Source organism: Limulus polyphemus, unplaced genomic scaffold, assembly GCF_000517525.1.
Source record: "Limulus polyphemus unplaced genomic scaffold, Limulus_polyphemus-2.1.2 Scaffold3732, whole genome shotgun sequence".
Classification (NCBI taxonomy): domain Eukaryota; kingdom Metazoa; phylum Arthropoda; class Merostomata; order Xiphosura; family Limulidae; genus Limulus; species Limulus polyphemus.
In genome coordinates this window covers 61,381-84,253 of record NW_013669342.1, presented here as the reverse complement: position 1 = coordinate 84,253, position 22,873 = coordinate 61,381, and the positions used below count along the sequence as shown (strand labels likewise).

Sequence of the window (22,873 nt, the reverse complement as noted above, 5' to 3'; positions counted from 1 at the left end):
CACTTGTACAAATTTTTTCAATGATATTTATATAACAATACTTAGTTTCTGCTTCTAACAATAGGTGTGCAGGTATCATTGTATCATAGGCAACATTAGCTTATGACATACACGTGCAGGAGAAAAGCCATTCACTGGTTGTTGATGAATGACTGGAAGCAGCAGAGGTGGGAGAGTTAGCTACACATACAATGTTGCATATTCTGCATGTACAGGGAACTTTTCAGCAGAATATACAAGAAAAAAAAACTGGATTATTTTTCAATCACGACAACCTTTATATATAATTCAAGTAAAAACTGAAAAGTTTAAAAAACAATGATGCATCCTAGGAAAAATTAACATCCCAGTTTTACCTGAAACAGAGTGCTGTATTTTATTACTGAATAAGAAAAGGTTTTGAAAAATACATAACAGGTTGTAACCCTAACTACACTTTTTTCCTGGTAAACTTACCAATCTTTTTAAATCTGTGGATCCAGCATGCTATGATAACTTATTTCTGGTAGTCAAGGGGCATGTGATTATTCTCTTTGATAAATACAAAGTTTATTTATTTATTATTATGCCCAATTGTTTCTGAACTATAACCAGAGTAAAATTTGAAAGTGATTAAATGATCAAAACTATTATTCATGGATACAGTGCATAACAAGGCACTAAAGATGTAGCTACATAATCTTATATACAACTCGGTAAATTATAAGTTAAAGCCTAACTTTCAGTATACCTATGTATACATGGTTCTCTTGTAATTTTTACAATGATTAAATTAAATATTATTTTCATTAAAAGTAATTGAAACATATGTTTTTACTTACTTTTAACATACTTGTAATAAGGGACATTGATAGCATTTAAAACCTTTAGTTTTAAGAATTTATATTTAGATATGAATTATGTCACTTATTTTTCAAATTATTTTTAAACCCAATATTAAAAAGATTGTATTCTTAATTCATCTAGAATGGTAGATGCTTTTGTTTACAATAAAAAATATATAGATATGTAGATTTTTGTCATTTTGAATTGGTAACAATACATCTTTATTGATTTAAATGATCTAGAAGTTTTAGGATTTAACAACTGGCTGAGTTCTTAAAAGCTTTCTGCTAGATACAAGATTTTGTTCAACCAGAATTAATGTTCATAACTGTAAATATTAATTTACTTCTAAATAATAAACACACAGACATAATGACTGCTGAACATGTCCACCATCCCTTCTTCAACAACTGTTATTCAAATAATTACATGCTTGAATTTTTTCACATGTGTTCAATATACATAGTTATAAATCATTTAAAACTGAATGATTTCAGATTTGAGTTAAAATAATATTGTATACACTAGACAATGTGGTTAAGGTAGGTTCTACATTCTTTTATTATATATGTAAATAAAATGCTTTCTTTTCACTACTAATTGCATGAATTTATAAAATAATATCTTTTAAGGATTAATGACATATCCATTCCTCACTTAAATAAATCTTTGAAAGTATAAACCACTAAAACATTTCTTCATGAGAGTTCATTCTAATATTGTTTACGATCTCAACAAATTATAATTAATAATTCTTAAATACAGAACACAATAAATAATTCATTTAAAAAATCTTTACTGAAAAAAAGCATGTTTTTGGTTCTTTTCATGATGGATTTGAAAGTGTTGTTTGTAAATACATATTTTCTTTGTGTGTGTTTTCCTTAAGCTAGTAAAGACTTTATAAATGTGTAAGCTACAGCTACTAAGGCCACAGTTGTGTTGGTAGAAGCACAGTTGTTGAAGAAGGGATGGTGGACACGTTCAGCAGTCGTTATGTCTGTGTGTGTTTGTTAATAGCATAATTTACACTACTTTAAACATGAAATGGATTTAAAAAAGAGGGCACCCTTGTTTTTATTAATGTATGAGAAAAAGTATTCTAAGAACTTGAGATTAGATTTTGTTAACTAGTAGTTTAAGTATAAACATAAGATAATCGGGCATTGACCTGGCATACATTGTTCTAATTTTATGAGATCTGGCCTTGCTTTCTTTGGTTAATTGGTGTATGTGTTGAAAAATGAAAATTGAAACAAAAACAACTTCAGACTTCACAAAATGTGATTAAATGAATAATAATTTCATTCCAAAATGTATAACTTTGCAATTTGATTTTCTTTTTCACCATATTTGCAGCCACTATATTGTCAAAACCAAAGCTAGAAATCAACATGAGAGATTGCTTAGTATCTACTATTGTACTGACAGTACTTACATTGATGTTTGTTACAATCAAATAGTGTATGTTCCATCAGAACATGATATTAATAATACATGTTATTTACTTACAGATAACCATATGTCGAGTGAAGAGTGAAGGGCTGAGATTCAAAATTCTTACTACTCGCAAAATTGGACAAGATATGACTTCAGTTCATTATGACTTAAGCATAGAAAGGCTAGAAGGAAAAGTCAGTGGATATATGAATATCATAGTAGAAATTATTCTTAATTTTGGCTCTGTTCTATCTGTTGGCATGTACGAGAATAATTTCTTCTCTATATCTGAAAATATGTCATTAAAGATTTGCATTATACATTGAACAGTATTATTTTGCTGCTAAATTTTTAGTATGTGTATATATACGTTGTGTGTCAGGATAAGATTATCTTGCGAGGTATTACTTTTAGACTTTCTGTGGAAGTGATACTAGTCAAGTATTTGCAGGAATAATTAGAAATATGTCACTTGTAATTTGACTTTGTGTATGATGGTTACTATAAAAAAGCCTTATTTCTAGCACAATATTTAAAAGTTAGTTTACAGAATGTGAGAATGATTCAGCTGTTAACTATCCCAGATTGTAAAGTGCCTTTTTCTAAGTACCGTGTGAGCCACATAATAAGTATATATTGATATGTCTATTTGTTACTGACTTTTTAAAAGCAAATTTAGTGAATGCAGATTGCTATCTTATTGGCAGATATGGATATTTAAGTCAGTATTTAATGAACTGTACTAAAGTTAAGTCAGTATTTAATGAACTGTACTAAAGTTAAGTCAGTACTTAATGAACAGTACTAAAGTTAAGTCAGTACTTAATGAACTGTACTAAAGTTAAGTCAGTACTTAATGAACTGTACTAAAGTTAAGTCAGTATTTAATGAACTGTACTAAAGTGAATACCTCCATATGTAGATACTTTGCATGGATTTTACAAAATTCTGTGTGTAAAACTTTCATTTTACCAGATTATATGTGCTCTCTGCAGTTTAAAATGTGTTTTTCTTTATCCAATGTAGCAGTTCCAAAATCTAAACTGTCATGAGCAGCACTTGATGCTTTCCAAAAATAGCAACCTTTCCATTTTCCTGCACACATTTTACACCTATTCTTTTGTGCACTGTTAATACACATTATCTCACATACTCTTGTTTAACTATTTTCAGAAGAGAATTATACATATTTTTATAACACTACAAAATGCCTGAAAGTGTTTTGTTGAGTTTTATGAGAAAAGAATATAGTATCCTTGTTTAATATAGGAAAAAAATATCTTCATTACTTCAAATTAGAGGGGGCAAAGGGTTAGAAGGTTTGTCTTCTTTTGTCTGTCATATGTACGTAGATTTTATAAACATGTCTTTTCAACCTTTTTATTTTTGTAACTAATTACCTTAATTTTTTAAAGAATAGTAAAACAAACATTATGACTCTGGGCCCTCTAGTGGTAGTGTTTTTCCAATGTCTAACAAAACATGTACAAAATCTACCCCAAACTAGTTGGAGGTAATCTCAGGTGTTACATTGTACTTTAATACATGTACCTGTGTACTAAAAACCCATTCAATTTAAGTATACTGTAAGACAATAAAGAAGATTCTAGAGTCCAAAGCAGTTCCATTGTGTGAAAATGTGCAGATAAGAAAAAATATACAAGAATGCAAGCAAAAGTGTACTAGTTTTTTGACCTACAAAGTTTTTCAGTTATACTGTATTACTTGTGCATCTGTTAGCTATGCACGTACATTTATATTATACTTGAAAATCACCATTCAAATAAAATTTAAACAAAAAACATGCACATCTACCTTGTATACTTTAAAGCTTCTTTGTTTTCATTTTTGTGAGGTTTATAGAAGCAAGTTAACATTCACATTATGAGGTTATCTATTGAATAATGTTCTTTGTTTGTGGAGAAATTATAGTCGATAAAATAGCTCATTTTAATCATGAGAAAAGCACTTAGTTAACCTTCAAGCTATTATATTGTTTTCATGCTGTTCACTACTGTATTTTCTTTAATAAATTTTATGGTGTTCTTACAATGAATACAAATTTTCATAGATTTTAGAAATTCACTTGAAATGTTAAGTGGGTCAGATAAAAGTTTCTTCTTTGGGGCCACTCAGGCTTGATGTTCAGAAAGTGAAAAAAAAAAATTTTGTCCTGATATAAGTGCCAATCTATTCAATGCATAGTGAGGATCTATTCATCCCCATTGTGTTCTGCATTTCTAGCAGTTTTACCCTCACCAAGAACAAAGTTTACTTCTTTGTTGGCATAACCTTTCTGTCGAGAAATATCTTTGACCAGATATACCTAAAAAAGTATTAGAACATTTCAGCTTCGCTGTTATTGAAATAATAATTATAACATTTTGAAGAATTCGGATAGTTAGAGAGCAACCTTTGAAGTTTTGTAGTAATTAACATAGGTGTGTAATACATGTGTTTTGACCTTTGACCTTTGAAAAATGAAATTTATAAATTTTTCTGCATGATAAATAAGTTCATCTCAAAGACTTTTACATTTCAGTTGCAGATGTGTGCGTGACATAGTTGTCAAAATATACATAAAATACAGTAGATAACAACTTAATATTCCTTGTGAATTTTAGGTTAAATGGTAAAATATTCAAAGACATAATTTTTTTTTCAGTTGAAAGCATTGGGTAACACAGAAGAACTCCTTTTCTTAGTCAGTTTTGTGGACAGACCAGACATCAAGCTAACTTTAAAACCTTCTTATGGATCACCAGTAAGTATCATAGTCAGTTTTATGGACAGACCAGACATCAAACTAACTTTAAAACCTTCTTATGGATCACCAGTAAGTTTCATAGTCAGGTTTGTGGACAGACCAGACATCAAGCTAACTTTAAAACCTTCTTATGGATCACCAGAAAGTCTCTTAGTTTTGTGGACAGACCAGACATCAAACTAACTTTAAAAACCTTCTTATGGATCACCAGTAAGAAGCACATGTGGTTATTCCTATTACTGAGTTAACCTTTGCACTTGGAGTACTGTATGTATAAAAATGTATGTTATTTTGATTTCTTTATTAATGTAATGTGATCTAAATTTCTATTCCACTCTGAAAATGTGTTTGTCATTTTACGTGTACCTTCATAGGTTTATTTAGTCAAAGGTCTGACAACTGTATGAAGATTATTCAGGTTTTAGTGGTACGTAAAATAAAATAATTTTTGTTTCAATTTTTGAGTATAAGATTTTACATTTTATTTGTAACTATATCATAAAGATATGATAGTAAAACTCGTATTAAAAAATTTGAAAATCCACCTTTATTTAGTTGCATTATGATATCTTTATAAAAACAGTTGTAAAGTATTAAGTAACCATGTTACTACCAGGATACAATAAATTACAAATTTGTTAGCACTGTAATGAATAAAATAACGATTTTACTACCATTGTGAGAAAAATTAGATTTATTCAACACAATACAAGCTTTAAAAAATGTAATCAGTTGGTAATAAAGTAGAACTTTGTAAAGAAATAGCCCAATCTCTAAGTCAAACTCGATTAGAAAAAAGCAACGTTGTTAATATCAAAATCGCAATAAAAACGAACAAGAGGAATTAAAACGTAGTTTTTAAGATTATTAAAAATAATGAAATATTAGAAAATTCTCAAAGAAAATTCTTAAATCATAAATAATGATCAAACAAGTATTTGCAATAATATATCTTGCATATCACAGCTTCACAAGTTTTTAACCTTACACTTCTCCTCTCTTCTCTGTCATCAGTCTAACTTCAACTCTCAAGGCTTTTATTGTCTTGTCAGACCATGAGATTGTATGTCACATGACTAATTACTTAATATTTGTTTTACACACATTAACTTGAGGAATTTTATGTTAGTTTCATAATATAAAAAAATTACTTGTGTAATGTTTAATCCCACCACGGGTATCGAAACCCGGATTCTAGCGTTGTAAGTCCGCAGACATACCGCTGTGCCACTGGGGGGCCATAGCATATCAGAGCGCAGATAGCCCTTGTGTAGCTTTGTTCATAATTAAGAAAACAAAACAAAAACAAATATATGCTATGAAGCAGGTGAGCAACTAAAAATATAGCTGAAATAAATGATAGAAGGAAAAATTGATAAACAGTGGATAAAATCGTGAATAAAAGTGAAATAGAAGTTACCACCTCACACAGTAATTGAAAGCAAAGAAGGATATGTAGTAATTAAAATTATTTTTTTTTACTGTAAATTATCATCACACCCCTTCAAACCCTTGTGTTGTTAGCATTTCTGTTTGACTGGCACACAGAAATGCATCAAGATACAGTATATACTATAAAACTTGCAAGTAGTGTCTAGTTCTAATTTTATAATTTTTATTTCAGAAGTTGCTCACACCAGATCAGAGGTCTATGGAAGATGTTATTGTGGACATAATTATTAATTCCATAGCAACAGCTTCAGTAGATTTCCATTTTGTTAAACAGACAGACTTTCCCAAGTTCCAACGTAGAAAAAAGGGAAGAGAATCTGGTGGACATACAGATGTAAGCTTATGTTACAATGATTTAAATACAAATAGTTGTGAATTGCAAACAAGTACATTTTCAAAGAGAACAATATTACTAAAGCTTCTAATATTGTATTGGATGTTGTTTAATGAGCTAATGTGTATTGAATTTTCACTGTTATCATCTGTTTAATGGACCATGTTTTGTGTCAACAATTTCCTTTACATTTTTAGATAATTGTGTAGTTTGAAGAGTTATTTTAAAATGCTATTGTTTAGAAGCTATATTTCGCAACAGAAGTTTTAGTCTTTCGTCAGCTTTTGTGTTTAGTGATTGTTTGGGTTTAGAACTGTGGTGATTTGTTATGGGAGGTGTGAAACTGTGACTACAAGAGCATATGTTATGTCTGAAAGCACAAATTTAACCATAAAGAAGTTTTAAAAACTACTGCTCAAATATTATTACTATTAAGTAATGTAGTAACAACAGCAATTAACAGTGGGAGAAGGGGGGACAACAAAAAGCACATGTTTAGAAAAGTTGTGTCATAAAAAGAAGTTTGCACACCACTTTTTAGGATACCCCTTTATTGTTATCCTCAGGAGAGATAGTAAATAAAGCGCTTTAAATATTCAGTTAGATTTTAAATATGCTCATTTTGACATCAAATATTATTGTAAAACATCTTAAAAAAATTTATCTGTTTGTTAAAAAGTATAAGTACATGTTCTATGTATTGTTAAACACAACTCGTTAAAAAGTATAACTACATGTTCTATATATTGTTAAACACAACTTGTTAAAAAGTATAGACTACATGTTCTATGTATTGTTAAACACAACTTGATAAAAAGTATAGACTACATGTTCTATGTATAGTTAAACACAACTTGATAAAAAGTATAGACTACATGTTCCATGTATTGTTAAACACAACTTGTTAAAAAGTATAGACTACATGTTCCATGTATTGTTAAACACAACTTGTTAAAAAGTATAGACTACATGTTCTATGCAAGTTGTGTTTAACAATATTAAAAAGTATAGACTACATGTTATATGTATGGTTAAACACAACTTGTTAAAAAGTATAAGTACATGTTCTATGTATTGTTAAACACAACTCGTTAAAAAGTATAACTACATGTTCTATATATTGTTAAACACAACTTGTTAAAAAGTATAGACTACATGTTATATGTATGGTTAAACACAACTTGTTAAAAAGTATAACTACATGTTCTATATATTGTTAAACACAACTTGTTAAAAAGTATAGACTACATGTTCTATATATTGTTAAACACAACTTGTTAAAAAGTATAGACTACATGTTCTATGTATTGTTAAACACAACTTGTTAAAAAGTATAGACTACATGTTCTATGTATTGTTAAGCACAACTTGTTAAAAAGTATAGACTACATGTTCTATATATTGTTAAACACAAGTTGTTAAAAAGTATAGACTACATGTTATATGTATGGTTAAACACAACTTGTTAAAAAGTATAGACTACATGTTCTATGTATTGTTAAACACAACTTGTTAAAAAGTATAGACTACATGTTCTATATATTGTTAAACACAACTTGTTAAAAAGTATAGACTACATGTTCTATGTATGGTTAAACACAACTTGTTAAAAAGTATAGACTACATGTTCTATATATTGTTAAACACAACTTGTTAAAAAGTATAGACTACATGTTCTATGTATGGTTAAACACAACTTGTTAAAAAGTATAGACTACATGTTCTATGTATTGTTAAACACAACTTGATATATTTAATGGAAATGGAAAAAAGTATTTTGACTGTATCAGTAGTTAAAATTTTTTAAGAATTAAAATCAACAATCTTTGTGTGAATATGAAAACTAGTGTTTTGTTCACAAAATCATAGTATTGTAGTCTAACTTGCTATAGATAAGCAAAGTTAACATGAAGATTTATTAGTTTATGATAACTTGTAAATTTTGCACTGTATTATATCAGTGTTGCTATGACTAGACCGCCTTCTGTGCTTATACTGTTGACTTTTAATGTAATTATTTTTTGTAGCCAAGCAGACATCCATCAGCAAGACACGAACAGCGACTATTGGTAAAGGTGATTAAGGCTACTGGTCTCAGTGGTAAGAAAGGTAAGAAAAAAAAGAAGTTGGGAATCGTTATAATAAACACTTTTATTTACATCTTGAATTGATCTTTTTTATAGAAAATTTAAACTTACTTGTGTATTTACTTCATACAAAGTATTGCATATGAATATTTCTTCAAACAACAAATTACAAGTACATTTTTAGATTGTATGACTAACATGTTCTTTTCAATGTTTTGATGATCAGTAGATGTAACCTATGTAACATATGTCTGCTTTTTTTTAAAGAAATAAGAAAATTTTGGAATAAATGTTTTGAAGTCATTGAAAACTAGAAGTGTGAAGTATGTGTAAGTTATGGTAATTTAATTAGACTTGAAACGACAGGTAAACTGCCTATATTAAATTACATATTTGTGTTTTATGAAGTGTTGAAAGAGTGTGGTAATTTAATTAGACTTGAAACCACAGGTAAACTGCCTATATTAAATTACATATTTGTGTTTCATGATGAAAGATTGAAAGAGTGTGGTAATTTAATTAGACTTGAAACCACAGGTAAACTGCCTATATTAAATTACATATTTGTGTTTCATGAAGTGTTGAAAGAGTGTGGTAATTTAATTAGACTTGAAACCACAGGTAAACTGCCTATATTAAATTACATATTTGTGTTTCATGATGAAGTGTGTGTAAGTTATGGTAATCTCAAGGATAAGCCTAGCTTACAGCTACCTGTAACTGATCTCCAAGAAAACTAGAAATTTGGGGATCTGGTAAGCAGAAGAATGACCGTACTAATTTGTCACAGGTGGAATGAAGAAGAAGAAACATGGTGTAAAAGTTGGAGTGAAAATAAACACTATCAGCTGAAGAACTGATGTTTGAAGACAGATCATCACAGTAATACACTTGTGATGAAGTCAGAGAAGAACAAACTAATGAGTTAAATCAAATGAAAACAAAGATAGAAGAAAATTTTACTTGTTCAAGAAAATGTTAAAATAAGTTTAACAGAAAATAAAAATTAGGCGCACATGGTCAACAGAAGTTAAAAGATTGGAACATGGATGAGACTCCAACATCATGTTCTGGCTCCTTCAAAGCTGAAACAAATCTTCTCTGTTCAGAGATCAGAACGAATATGATGTAAAAGCTAGATTAAGAAAGCACCTTCTCTCTGTATCTGTTCAATCAGAAAATGTACACCAGAATGTTTAAATATCTGTTTATATTACAATCACAAAGCTGCCTTCTGTACACAGGTTTAAATTAACACCTCAACTGACTGAATTTAGCAAGTTACTTACAAACTTACAAAAATTTTAATTTTTTTAGAGGTTACTATAGTAAGGTATTGAAACACTTGTATTTCTTCAATCTGTAATACTTTCTTTGTGTAAACCTGTATAAAAAGCTGTTTTTTTATGAATTATAAAGTAGGCTTTTTTGTTAAAGATTAAATTTTCTAATACACAAGTACTGTGTGCATTTAATACACTTTATACAAGTGAATGTTCTATGTTTATGAAACAAAGTAGCTCTGAAGATATCTGAATCTGATAGGGTAAATTGTTTCTAGGTTCTCACCAGCCCTACTGTGTCATTGAGATGGATGAGCCATCACAGAGATTTCAAACATCACCAGCAAAGAACACAAGCAATCCTTTCTGGGATGAGAACTTTCTTTTGTGAGCTTTAATCCTGTTTTCAAAAGTTTTATTTACATGTTATGCTGGAAGTTATGCTAAAATATGACTCAGTTAGCCTCACGTATTTCTCTTACTTTGCGTAGCTTTAGACAGGATTGTCGAAAATTGTTGAAATTAATTTTTTGTTTTAGGTCTTTAACTACAACTATTATATTTAGAGCTTGTTGACACGTGAAGTTTTTGTCTTGTATTTTACATAAGGGATATGTTATAGACTTAGTTTTCTTATATTTTAGTTTTCAAGAATCACAAAATATTACATATTATTACCCCAATACAGGCCAGTGACCTAAAGGGTGTGACACTTTTCATTATTACTCCAATACATGCCAGTAACCTAAAGGGTGTGACACTTTTCATTATTACCCCAATACAGTCCAGTAACCTAAAGGGTGTGACACTTTTCATTATTACCCCAATACAGTCCAGTAACCTAAAGGGTGTGACACTTTTCATTATCACCCCAATATAGTCCAGTAACCTAAAGGGTGTGACACTTTTCATTATTACCTCAATACAGTCCAGTAACCTAAAGGGTGTGATGCTTTTCATTATTTCCCCAATACGAGTAACCTAAAGGGTGTGATGCTTTTCAATATTACCCCAATACAGGCCAATAACCTAATGGTGTGATGCATTTCATTATACCCCAATACCAGTAACCTAAAGGGTGTGACACTTTTCATTATTACCCCAATACAGTCCAGTAACCTAAAGGGTGTGATGCTTTTCATTATCACCCCAATATAGTCCAGTAACCTCAAGGGAGTGATGTTTTCACCCTGAGAACTAAAACTATGTTGTTTATTTGTAACTTGGATTTCATTTGATTCAGTTTTTATGATTAAAATTAAAAAGTCTGGGTGGTGTGCATTATCATAATCAAAGGTATAAACTATCTTCCTTGTTGATGTTCTGATAAAAGATCAATAATCAAGAATGATGTGACCAATCAAATGAACCTTTGTAAGATGACATTTAAGCAAACTGTGACTCTTGACATATAGTTATCCCCTGCTAGGACAGCAGTAAGTCTAGTGATTTACAATGCTAAACTCAGGGGTTCGATTCCCCTCGGTAGATACAGCAGATAGCCTGATGTGGCTTTGTTATAAGATAAACATACAACTTATCTATAATTATTAAGCAATATATGAATAATTATTGCAGTTTCTTGTATTATTATAGGTAATAGTTCAATGATACATTACAAACATGGCAAAGGTCTGGAAAAAGTCAGGAAATTTCCTCTTGCCCAAGGAGTGAGAACCATTTTAAGATGTAAAAAAACATGGCTAATTATTACATATTGATATTTGTTTCGAGACAAAAAATGACCTAATATTATATTGCATTTGGTGATTTGTTAATATTTTCTTTTTAGTAATTTGAAAAATACATCAGCTGAAATTCTCTTTGAGATTTATGACCGAGGGAAAGACAATAAAGGTAAGTACTGTTTCTGTCGTTCTGTCATGAAGGTTTAGAAAGACTTTGATTTCAATACCATGTGACTTTCTTTCAGCAATAAAACTCAGTTTTTAATTTAAAAACATTTTTCCAGGCACACTGTCACGTTGCATTTATCATTTTAGTGCAATATAATATAATTGTGATTAATACACATGAGAATAATTTGTTTACAGAACAAGCTTAATGTGAAGTTGTACATTGTACTTTCATGTATATTTCTCATACAAACTTGAATTTTTGTTTCTACCGTATGGTGATGGTAGAATAGCCATCACCATATGTGGTAACACTGTTACAGTTAGGCACTTCAGTGAAAATTTTTTTCCACCTGTCCATGGTATTTTTGTCAATCTAGTAAATACACCAAGAGTAGTATTGAAAGAGTGGCTTTTAATAAATATAGATTTAACTGCAAGATGATTATGTAGTGTTGAAAGCTAACTTTGTCTTGTAAATTATACTTGGTTAAAATAAATATAATGATTTTGAAGACTCTATAATTGGTCATAGCAACAGATAAGTTCCTGGGTCTTGGCATAGTAGGAGTGAGAGAGATAATGAACAACCCAAGTCAGCGACAGATCATTCCTCTTCAGTCTCAACCAGTCACAGATGGTGATGTGACTGGTTCTCTCACAGTGGAGGTCAGTTTTTCTTTTCCTGTAGTTTTAAAATTATAACATCACTTATGCCTTCCATATGCACAGAATGTAACACCACATGTGAAAAGAAGAAACAACTTTTGGTTCAAATGTTCCAATTCTACTTGCTTTAAATTCTCATTTCTGAAACAAATCTTTTAAAGTGTTTTCTAAATACACTACTAGTCTTTTTACATTTAACACTTGCTAATGTGTATTATAATAATTACAATTTTTACAAGATAGAAGCTTATAGATGTTTGGGTATTAACTATTCACTTCAAAGCAGGGTTGGCCTACACATAATATATAGAAGCTTATAGGTGTGTGACTATTATCTATCCACGTTAAAGCACTTTTAAAGCAGGATTGGGCAAGTTTGTGCCAGTAGCATTTTTAGAGTGGTCTTAGAGTCAAACAAGTTTATTGCTAGTTAATAACAGAGTAACACAGTAATAGATATTAAACATCATGTTAAAAGACTTAAAATTAGCTCTGGTTTTTATATTTTATTAATTGTTTGCTGGTGGTATGTGGGCCAGTTAGAATTTCTTTGGCCACATATTGGATAACCCAGTTTTAAATACTTTAGTGATGTAGAGATATAAGTTACCAAACTCTGTGCTTTCAGTTTCTCTTTATGGAGGGAGCTGAGGTGCCTGTTACTGGTGATGCTTATGGAAAACGAACTGGATTGGTTGAAACAAGCAGTCGGGTGACAGCAGGTGGCACTGTAATCACTACCACTACATTTAAAAAAGCAGATGGCATAGAAGGTGTATATTTATATACATTTTTTGTTTATAACCCTCAACTTTTTTTTCTTTCATATTAGTAACTTTATTGATTCAAAACTTAATAATTTTTTTCCTAAATGTATCAATATCTCTACAAATCGTTCAACTATTTTTGAACTAAAAAAGACAAACGTTCTCTGTGCAATGGTATTGATATTGAAAAAAAAAAAGTTGCTTTCATTTTCAATATTCTCATGTATATATAAGTATGACTGTGTACAGAGTTTGTGCATGTTCTTTGCATTTAATGTAATGTCTAACATACAAATAATGGAATATTGTGATGAATATAAGAGTACTGGGAAATCGTGCGTTGTTGATGTCAAGGGAGTTTGGTTTTTCTGCACATTCTGCTTTAATTGATCTAACTGCATGAATCTAATTCTAGGTTGAAGTGCATTTATTATTGATTTGCACTTTTAATGTTCTATTTTTTATTCTAATTACTCCAAAATAGCAAACAAATATTTTAATTTTTTCTTATCCTGTTAATTGATTTTTTACACTTCCATGTTTACTGCATATCTTGAGAAAATAAAATTCCTCATTTTGGTTTAGTTCTAACACTGCATGTAACCAAAGTAGCTTAATTTTCCTTATGTGAAACGTATATTAGATGCTGTTTTTGCATGCAAATTTTATTTTTATTTTCATATTATTAATATCTTTGTTTGCATTTCTTTCTTTTTTTCTGTATGTTTGACTAATCTTTGTATAACCAAAGTGCTGGAAGTGAAAGCTGATTTTGTCGGTGATCATTCCTTATCAAAATATATATGGAACCAGGATTCCAAGACGTACCTAAAACTTAATGAACCAGAACAGAAAACAGAAACATCTTCAGAATTCATGAGTGCTAATCTTGACGTATCACATCTAATAACTCCTGATAATAATCCTTCTTCACCTTCAGTATATCCTGTCACTACTGAGTGCTGTTCTGTTACAGAACCAGTTTCACAACCAATATGCATATCAGGAAATGTGAATACTAATAAATATACAGACTCTTGGGTTGCAGATAGTCTCCCACTAATTAAGAATAGATTACTCGAAGAAATATTACTACATAATTTATCTAAGAAGAACGAGTCAGACAGAGTCACTAGAGTTGTAGCACAAACAGAAGGTTCAACTATTTTTTCAGATGAACCTAGTTCTATTTCTGAAACACACGACTCTGAAAAAGTGAAAAATACGGTTAGCCATTTGCCCTCAATACCACCTCCTGTACAATCTCCATTATTAAATGATGTACTTTCTCTACCATTTTCTCCTCCACCTGCTCTTCAGGCAGGACACACAACCTATTTTCCCTTTGAAAATGATTCTGAAGATAATTCCCTAAACGTCTGTGATAATACAAATAACACAGACCCGCCAGAAGAGAAGTCAGTTGTCCCTTGCCATCCACCAAAAGAACTTCCCGAGATTTATCTTTCCAATCATGATTGTCATGCTCAAGTTCTTCCAAGACAAACTGGTAATTGTTTTCTTTACAACTCACTAAATGAAAACGTGAGAGCCATTCTGTAGAGGAGTATACTTACTTAGTGAAAATGTTTGGCAATGTTCAGAATCTTTTTTAAAATTATGTCATTATCATCTTTATACATTTGTTCATCTTTCATTTTTCTAGTCTAATACTGATAGCAAGTCATTACAGTGTTTTGAGAAATATAAAAAAGGAAGATAGGGTTAGCAAAGTGATAAGAAAATTGTGAACGAACAGATTTAAAGTTAATCTGTATTTTAATTTTTTTATATCATGCTACAAACAGTATGTGAAGAAAAGTGTTGAGGGGTCTTTAAGAATCAGGAAATATATGACAATATCTTGTATTAATAGAAATTATATATTATAACAAATATATATTATGTATTATAACAAACAGTCCAATTGTTTTCACTTTGATATCAGAAACACCAATTAGAACCATCACCCCAGTTCAAAATTTGTACTGGTTACTGTGGGGAGTTTCTTTGGATTTCTTCTGCAACAAGGAGAATACAGATCAAACATTCGTAACTACATGAGGTTCATAAAGCTCTTTAGTGGTTTCAATACATAAGAATCTGTATTCAGTACGACACTTAACTGAGTATAAAAAAGTTTAAGTAACTTTTCAGGCTTTTAATGTGAGTAATCATATTTGCATTAAGTATTTGTAGTTTTTTTTAGTTTTTTTTTAATGCATAAGTTTGCAGCTCTATTACCTAAGCCTTCTATAGTCCAAGTAAATTACTTAATACACATATAAAAATATATTTCAAGTGAGTAAAAGCACAAAGTTATCGTCAAGCTAGTTGAAGGTGGAAATTTTGAGGTGATAACAAGAAAACAAAACAAACCCTGACATGCATATATGATTACACTGAATCTTTTATTTATTAATATTTACTTGGGTGTTTTGTTTAAGGTGTGAAGTGAAAATTAAAATGGCATAACTTTCACTAATACATAGTTATTTTCTTGAAGAATACAGTGTCTGCTATTTTTTAAGTGAAAGTTCTTTAGTTTATGGTTTTTTATATGACCTAGACTCTGTGGAAACATTGACTGATGCTGCACTACGAGAACTTGAAAGTCGTGAGAAAACGGGAAGTCCGATTTCAGCTGACAAGAGTACTTTGATAATTCATAGTGTACATAGGGTAAGTCAGTTAGTTTTTGTACATTTCAAGTAAAAAATACAAAAAAATTAAGTTCTTTATCTTAATTAATTGTCACTTGTAGAGATTGCTTATAATCTTATAAAAAAGGGGGTTTAGTTAATTGAAAATAACGGTAAATTAAAAATACATTTTCTTGTAAATATTTAATAGTATATGGTTTGTTTTTGATAATCAAACAAACAGTTAGAAGGTAATAAAAACAATGTAAAAAATCTTAAAAATCTCATATACAAAAATAGACGTAATCCAGAAATTCTTTCAGTTATTATTTTGTAGATGGTATTTGTGATGCTTTTAAATGTGAAAGTTAACTCATTACACACAGTACAGATTTCAAGAAATAGTTTGTTTTGATTATTTATAAATGTGTAGTTTTATTGTCTTTGACATGCTTATCCAGGGCAGAGTGTAGCCCAGTGGTTAGCATTACAGACTGTGAATGTGAGGTTCTTGCCCTGTTATTGCCAAAAGCAAAAAAAATCATGGTACGAACCTTGGGGTCATGGATGCATTATAAGAATGACAGTAAAATCCCACTATTTAGTCTGATAAAGATTAGCAGTGAATGCTGTTGACTAGCTACCTTCCCTTTAATCTATTAGTTCAAAATTAGTGATGGTATGCTTAATCTGTGTTAGATAGCTCACTTGATTTTTGGAATACCTAATTTTAATTTATATGATGTAGCACCTGCTTGGTTTGAATTTTCATGATAAAAATGTGTTTACTTAAAAAATAATTGATTTTATCAAAGACAGTAAACTAAAAGTATAATTAGAATTTTTTTATTCTTTTTTCTGCTAGCAGGTTTAACCACATCTGTACAGTAAATAATAATTAGAATTTAATTCTTGTATACCATTACATGAATACTGCTAAGCATGTTGTCCTTCTGTGTGCATGCTGCCCGTGTGTAGGAAGTTATCCGTCCAGTCCTGAAGGTACGTGTCTTGTGTTTGTAATGCATTAGTGATGTATAAGCTAACATATATAGGTTGATATATATATAAATATGTTTACTTATTCAGTCTGATCCTAATGTTTATTATAGAAAATATGTATACATACTAGTGGAGAAAAAAAAATTGAAGTTGGATGGTTTTTTTTCACTGTTAGAAAACATTCACTTTATTAATGTGAATGTGTAGCTTTGTGCTTGTTGTTCTGGCTTCACATTACTTTGTGTCTGCTGAAAATACGTTTTACTAGTTAATGACCTACAAGTCTGTAATATTCCATTATGTATCCCTGTATATTGTGTCTGGTTTGTTTCTGCTCTAACATGAACTGTTGTGAAATCAACAGTGTAGGGTAACATGTACGGTAGAAAAGGACCTCCATTTTAAACATCATGTTGTTTTTTTAACGTGACCTAAAGTTTAATGTAATTGAATACATGCACAAAAAAGTTGGAATTCTCTGCTGTGGCAGTTAAACAGAAATGTCCCTTTGGTCAATTCAACGAAATTCATTCAAATGTTTACATGGTACGGAGGAAGGTAAATGTAACTCCGAACAATGAAGTAATAAATAAAAAGAACTAAACTTTTATTAAACTGGATGTGCATGTAGCCAGTGAAACTTTTTTACCCTAATATGTGTGCTTAGTTTTGACTTTATAAGTTTTTCTTTTTCAACATGGTTTAATGTGAAATATTTGTTTATTGGGTTCTCAGAAGCCCATGAAAGATACTCGATGAATATTTTGTTATTACACATTTGTGTGAAACAACACATTATTCATAAGTAAATATTGTATTTTTTGTTGTTAATTAGAGTCTCAAGCTTGTAAATGTTTTAGTGATGTTTATTGCGTATGTTACAGCACTATTAAAAAAGCTGTGTCTAAAGCTTTTTAAGATGTGTTTATGAAGTTAGTTGTGAAACTAAAAATGTGAGTTATTAATTTAACGGTAACATGTTAACTTACCTACTTTACCATAATGAAGATTGATACATTGTTGTATCACAAAAGTAAAACCATTAGTGTTGCAGTAACATGTAACATTACTCATTACTCCAAGGACAAAAACACATAGTGGCATCATATAAGCTAAGGGTTATATTCAGTCACGTAATCGTTTCGCTTTTCAATTTTCAGTAACATCCATACAATTTTCAGTTTATTTTGTACTTGAAATTCGACACCTTTTATATTTTTTTGACAAACTTTTAATGTTATTCTTGTACACATTAAATTGGTAGTTTTACTAGATAAGGAAAGAAGAAAGCTGAAATTAAAATATGTGCCCAGTATCTATGCATGTATGATTGTGTACAGTGTAAATTGGGAATCAGTGAAAAATATTATATTACACTGGACATCATACTAATGATATAAGCCTTCTTGCATGGTTTTAAATTGTATGCCCAAAGTTATAAAACATATTTTTATTTAGATTGATTTTCATTCCTATTTATTTATATTTTCCAAGAGTTTTTTAGTTATAGACTTAATCATCATGTTATTACTTGTGAAAGATATTTAAATTAATTTAAAAATGTAGTTTCCTAGTCGTTACTCATTTTCCAAATGTGTGTCCTACAAGTAAATGCAGTTCATTTTCAATGTACTGAAACAAAAGGGTTCATCATATGGACATGCACTGACTTAGTGGTAAGTCCTAGGATTTTTAATGCTACAAATCAGGTTTCAATACCCGTGATAGCCATAACATAGATATTCCATTGTGCAGCTTTGTGCTTAATAACAAGAAAACCACCAGATGGTGACAACATATGAAACCGACATGTTTATGTGTACACATATATATATGTGTGAGAAATAATTCAGTAAAATAACATAATATTTTGGGACAACATGGAACCTATCGGTCCATCTCGGCTGTTCCACCCTCTAATCTAAATTAAAATGATTAAAAAAAATAAAAATAAAAACATTTTAAACCCAGCCCTGGGTGTTCTGTTATATCTTAATCCTCAGCGAAAATATTTTACTGTGTTGTTAATGATAGAGAAAAGTTTTTTTATTTTCATGTATAATAACAAAACTATAGAAACATGAACTCCGTTAGCACAATTAATGTGTAGATGATTTAGTTTTATAATGTATGATAAATTTCAACTATTGTTTTTACTACATTAGAAATGAAGTCATCAGTGTTTATCCGTAGAAATGTTATGTAGACTGTGTTGTGAATTTCATATCCACGTATAATGTAGTTCTCATCCAATCATCATCTGTGTGCAGGTAAAGTTGGACAAAAACGGCAGATGGCGCGAAGCTTCTCAGGTACCATGATTCGCATCAATATTGGGTAGAATTTTGAGTGTTTGGTATGATTTAACTCCTGGTAATGGTGATAGAAATGGTTGCACATGAATGACTGGTTATGTTATCTTCATTATTTCCCTTTATTTGTGCTTTTCCTCAATTCTCAAATGTTGCATGGAATTTGTGATGTTTCACATGTGTTACCGACACACCTATTATTGATGCTCAGAGTGGGATATGATGATATGATTTCAAAGTTGTCACCTTTTCTTTTTGACTTAGCTTTGAGTAAGATAAGTTTAAAACTTTGTGAAATAATATATGATGTAATGTGTGCTCATTTGATCTAACTTATCCTTTATCATTCATATAGCTTATAGAAAGGACAGACTTCAAAACATTATTTTAAAATAAAAAGTAACCTACTTTCTTCTTTTAAACTAATAATTGCAATAATCATCTTTAAAAACATAGAAAAATCGTATTTTGTAAAAAATAAAAAATAAAACTGACCATTTCATGTTTTGTTTGTCTTCTCTGTATTCTCCAGTTTTTATTTCTTCTTCGTGCATATTTGAGTTTTGTATTGTACGGAGAAAAGTCAGCAAGGTAGTGTATTGAAATATTTTTAAATATTAGTTCTCATGCGAGAAATCTTACTGATAAACTCTTAGCTAAGGATAGCTTTCACACTCTTATGATAGTTTCATACAAGAAATCGTCTAGTTTGTTGAAAAAACTTATTTTGTCCAATTTTTCCATTCACACCACCATTTGAGAAAAGTTTGAATCATTGTTATATTTGTGGTTGTTACACTTGCAAGATCTGATTGTTGAAATAACATTCACTAAAGTTTGAATCATTGTTATATTTGTGGTTGTTACACTTGCAAGATCTGATTGTTGAAATAACATTCACTAAAGTTTGAATCATTGTTATATTTGTGGCTGTTACACTTGCAAGATCTGATTGTTGAAATAACATTCACTAAAGTTTGAATCATTGTTATATTTGTGGTTGTTACATTTGCAAGATCTGATTGTTGAAATAACATTCACTAAAGTTTGAATCATTGTTATATTTGTGGTTGTTACACTTGCAAGATCTGATTGTTGAAATAACATTCACTAAAGTTTGAATCATTGTTATATTTGTGGTTGTTACACTTGCAAGATCTGATTGTTGAAATAACATTCACTATATTCGAGCTTTACAGAATATATTATTAAAGTTTGTTTACTTGGTCAAGTATATATTTGCTAATTTTGTTTTAATATTATAAATATATATATAGCAATTGGTTAATATTTTGTATAATCTAATTTCTTATAGACTGAATTTATCAGATATGCAGTCTTGAATTCTCTTAGCTGAAAGTTCTGCTTGTCTTTAGTATCTTATATCTTTAAGTTAATTTTTTCTTGATCTATGTGTCTTAACCTTCAGAAGCCAAATTAATTATTTAGTGTTGTTTAAAAATGTTAACTCCCTCGGCAAATTTTCTGATACATAAAACAAACAAATGGTACTAAAATGTCTCGGTCAATGAAACATCCCTTTGTTAACTTAGGTTTTTAATGAAACATCCCTTTGTTAACTTAGGTTTTAATGAAACATCCCTTTGTTAACTTAGGTTTTAATGTTCCTCAGTCAATAAAACATCCCTTTGTTAACTTAGGTTTTAATGTTCCTCAGTCAATAAAACATCCCTTTGTTAACTTAGGTTTTAATGAAACATCCCTTTGTTAACTTAGGTTTCAATGAAACATCACTTTGTTAACTTAGGTTTCAATAAAACATCCCTTTATTAAGTTAGGTTTTTAATGTTCCTCAGTCAATAAAACATCCCTTTGTTAACTTAGGTTATAATGTTCTAAAGCAATTAACTGACTCACAACTTTTTTTTTTATCTACCACAATTTTTTACCTTTAATGTGAACTCTGACCCTAGAGAAAAGTTTCAGGAAATCCACACAGGTAAATATAACTGAAACCTTATCAGTAACACATTACTTCTCCATTGACATTATGCAGTTGTCTCAAGTTATTTTCCATTAATTAAACTTTAGAATGGACCAGTTACCTCAGCTAAAATTGATAAATATCAGTAGCAGGCTGCAGACCATTTGTCTCAGCTTATTCTTCAATACATTAAATGTCAGAATGAACCACTATCAGGCTGCACACCAGCAGTGTCCTTAAAAATGACCACAACAAGTTGCATGATCAGATACTCTCCAAGTTTCGTAATAAGACAATTCTTATAAGCACCATATCAAATCTTTTCCGAGTCTCTGGTGACTTGCTGCTAGTGATTTCTGAACAAATTGTAAAATGTTTTCTTGAGAGCAGCCATTAAAAGGGGAATTAATTTTGTATAATTACTTGCTGACTTTTCTACCATCTTTCTGCATGCAAGTGTTTCTAGTATCTTTATCTTTACAGTAATAATTTTTATTTATACATTTAATTATGCATGGATTAATTTCTTATTTCTCATAATATTCTATAGGCTTAAGTGTGTAATCTTATTTTCTATTTTTATGAAATTTTATAACTAATTTTAATTTTAATTTCCTTAATTTGTTGTAAAAGTAAATCCTAGAAGTTTTGGCTCATAGAATTTATATTGCTGCACCAGAATTAATCCATGTTTTGTTGTGTTTAATATGTTTAACCAGCACTAATTGTGTCATATATGTTATTGTGTTCAATTGTAAATGTAATGTTTTATTAGGTATTTTAACTACACAGCTTTTGTTGTGCATCTAATGTTTAGTGAATGTTTTGTTTGTCACTATGTTTTACAAATCATGTTGTTAAACCATTTTTCTGTTTAAATTATAATCTGTATTTGCTGTTAATTTTGTGTTTGTGAGTACCAAAATGTATTTTGCTTTTTGGCTAGCTGATATGTACATTTCTTAGACTCATCTTTTATATGTACATATACATAGTTCATGGACAAAATCTTTGAAATAACTGTTCATTTTTACACTTTATTTATCAATATGGATTTGTTCTAGCATAAGCAAGCAATACAGCATTAATGCAATGTAACATTAATGAAACCCAGTGTTGTGCATCAGACAGTGATGTATTTTACCAATCTTTGATCCAACTTTGTTTCTGAGGGGTGTTGCAAAATAAATCACACTTTTTTCCCTGAAGTAATGATGAACTTTGTAGGACCGCAAATATCATCACTTGTGAGAAAACGTCATTTTAACTTACTCACGGGTGTTTGACTCTTCATATACACCTGGAAAAAAGTTAAGCACCCACAAATATTTTTCAGGATTGCTTATTGAAAATAAGGTTTAATTTTCATGATGTTGAGCAATGTTCATAATTTCAAACATAATTAAAAGGATGTGAGCGTTCAGGTGTGACATTTAAATCAGGCGCGTTTTTTTCCCCACGTGCAACTTACTCCCTTCTTCACGTCCAATAT

At 30.1% G+C, this 22,873-nt stretch overlaps 1 protein-coding gene across 4 annotated transcripts in view; it reads left to right on the top strand.

Moving 5' to 3' along the window:
• The window catches only part of LOC106469938 (C2 domain-containing protein 2-like), a 61,591-nt gene that overhangs the window by 15,196 nt on the left and 23,522 nt on the right, over positions 1 to 22,873 (top strand). The window contains exons 3-14 of one of the 4 annotated variants that reach the window (XM_022398510.1): positions 2,340 to 2,459; positions 4,931 to 5,029; positions 6,657 to 6,818; positions 8,846 to 8,927; positions 10,467 to 10,575; positions 11,981 to 12,045; positions 12,580 to 12,713; positions 13,342 to 13,486; positions 14,232 to 14,990; positions 16,050 to 16,162; positions 17,101 to 17,124; positions 19,395 to 19,436. In XM_022398510.1, the coding sequence (XP_022254218.1) occupies positions 2,340 to 2,459; positions 4,931 to 5,029; positions 6,657 to 6,818; positions 8,846 to 8,927; positions 10,467 to 10,575; positions 11,981 to 12,045; positions 12,580 to 12,713; positions 13,342 to 13,486; positions 14,232 to 14,990; positions 16,050 to 16,162; positions 17,101 to 17,124; positions 19,395 to 19,436 (1,854 nt within the window). The remainder of the gene's footprint in view (positions 1 to 2,339; positions 2,460 to 4,930; positions 5,030 to 6,656; positions 6,819 to 8,845; positions 8,928 to 10,466; positions 10,576 to 11,980; positions 12,046 to 12,579; positions 12,714 to 13,341; positions 13,487 to 14,231; positions 14,991 to 16,049; positions 16,163 to 17,100; positions 17,125 to 19,394; positions 19,437 to 22,873) is intronic. The other 3 variants (XM_022398513.1, XM_022398511.1, XM_022398512.1) reach the window with 3 other exon arrangements.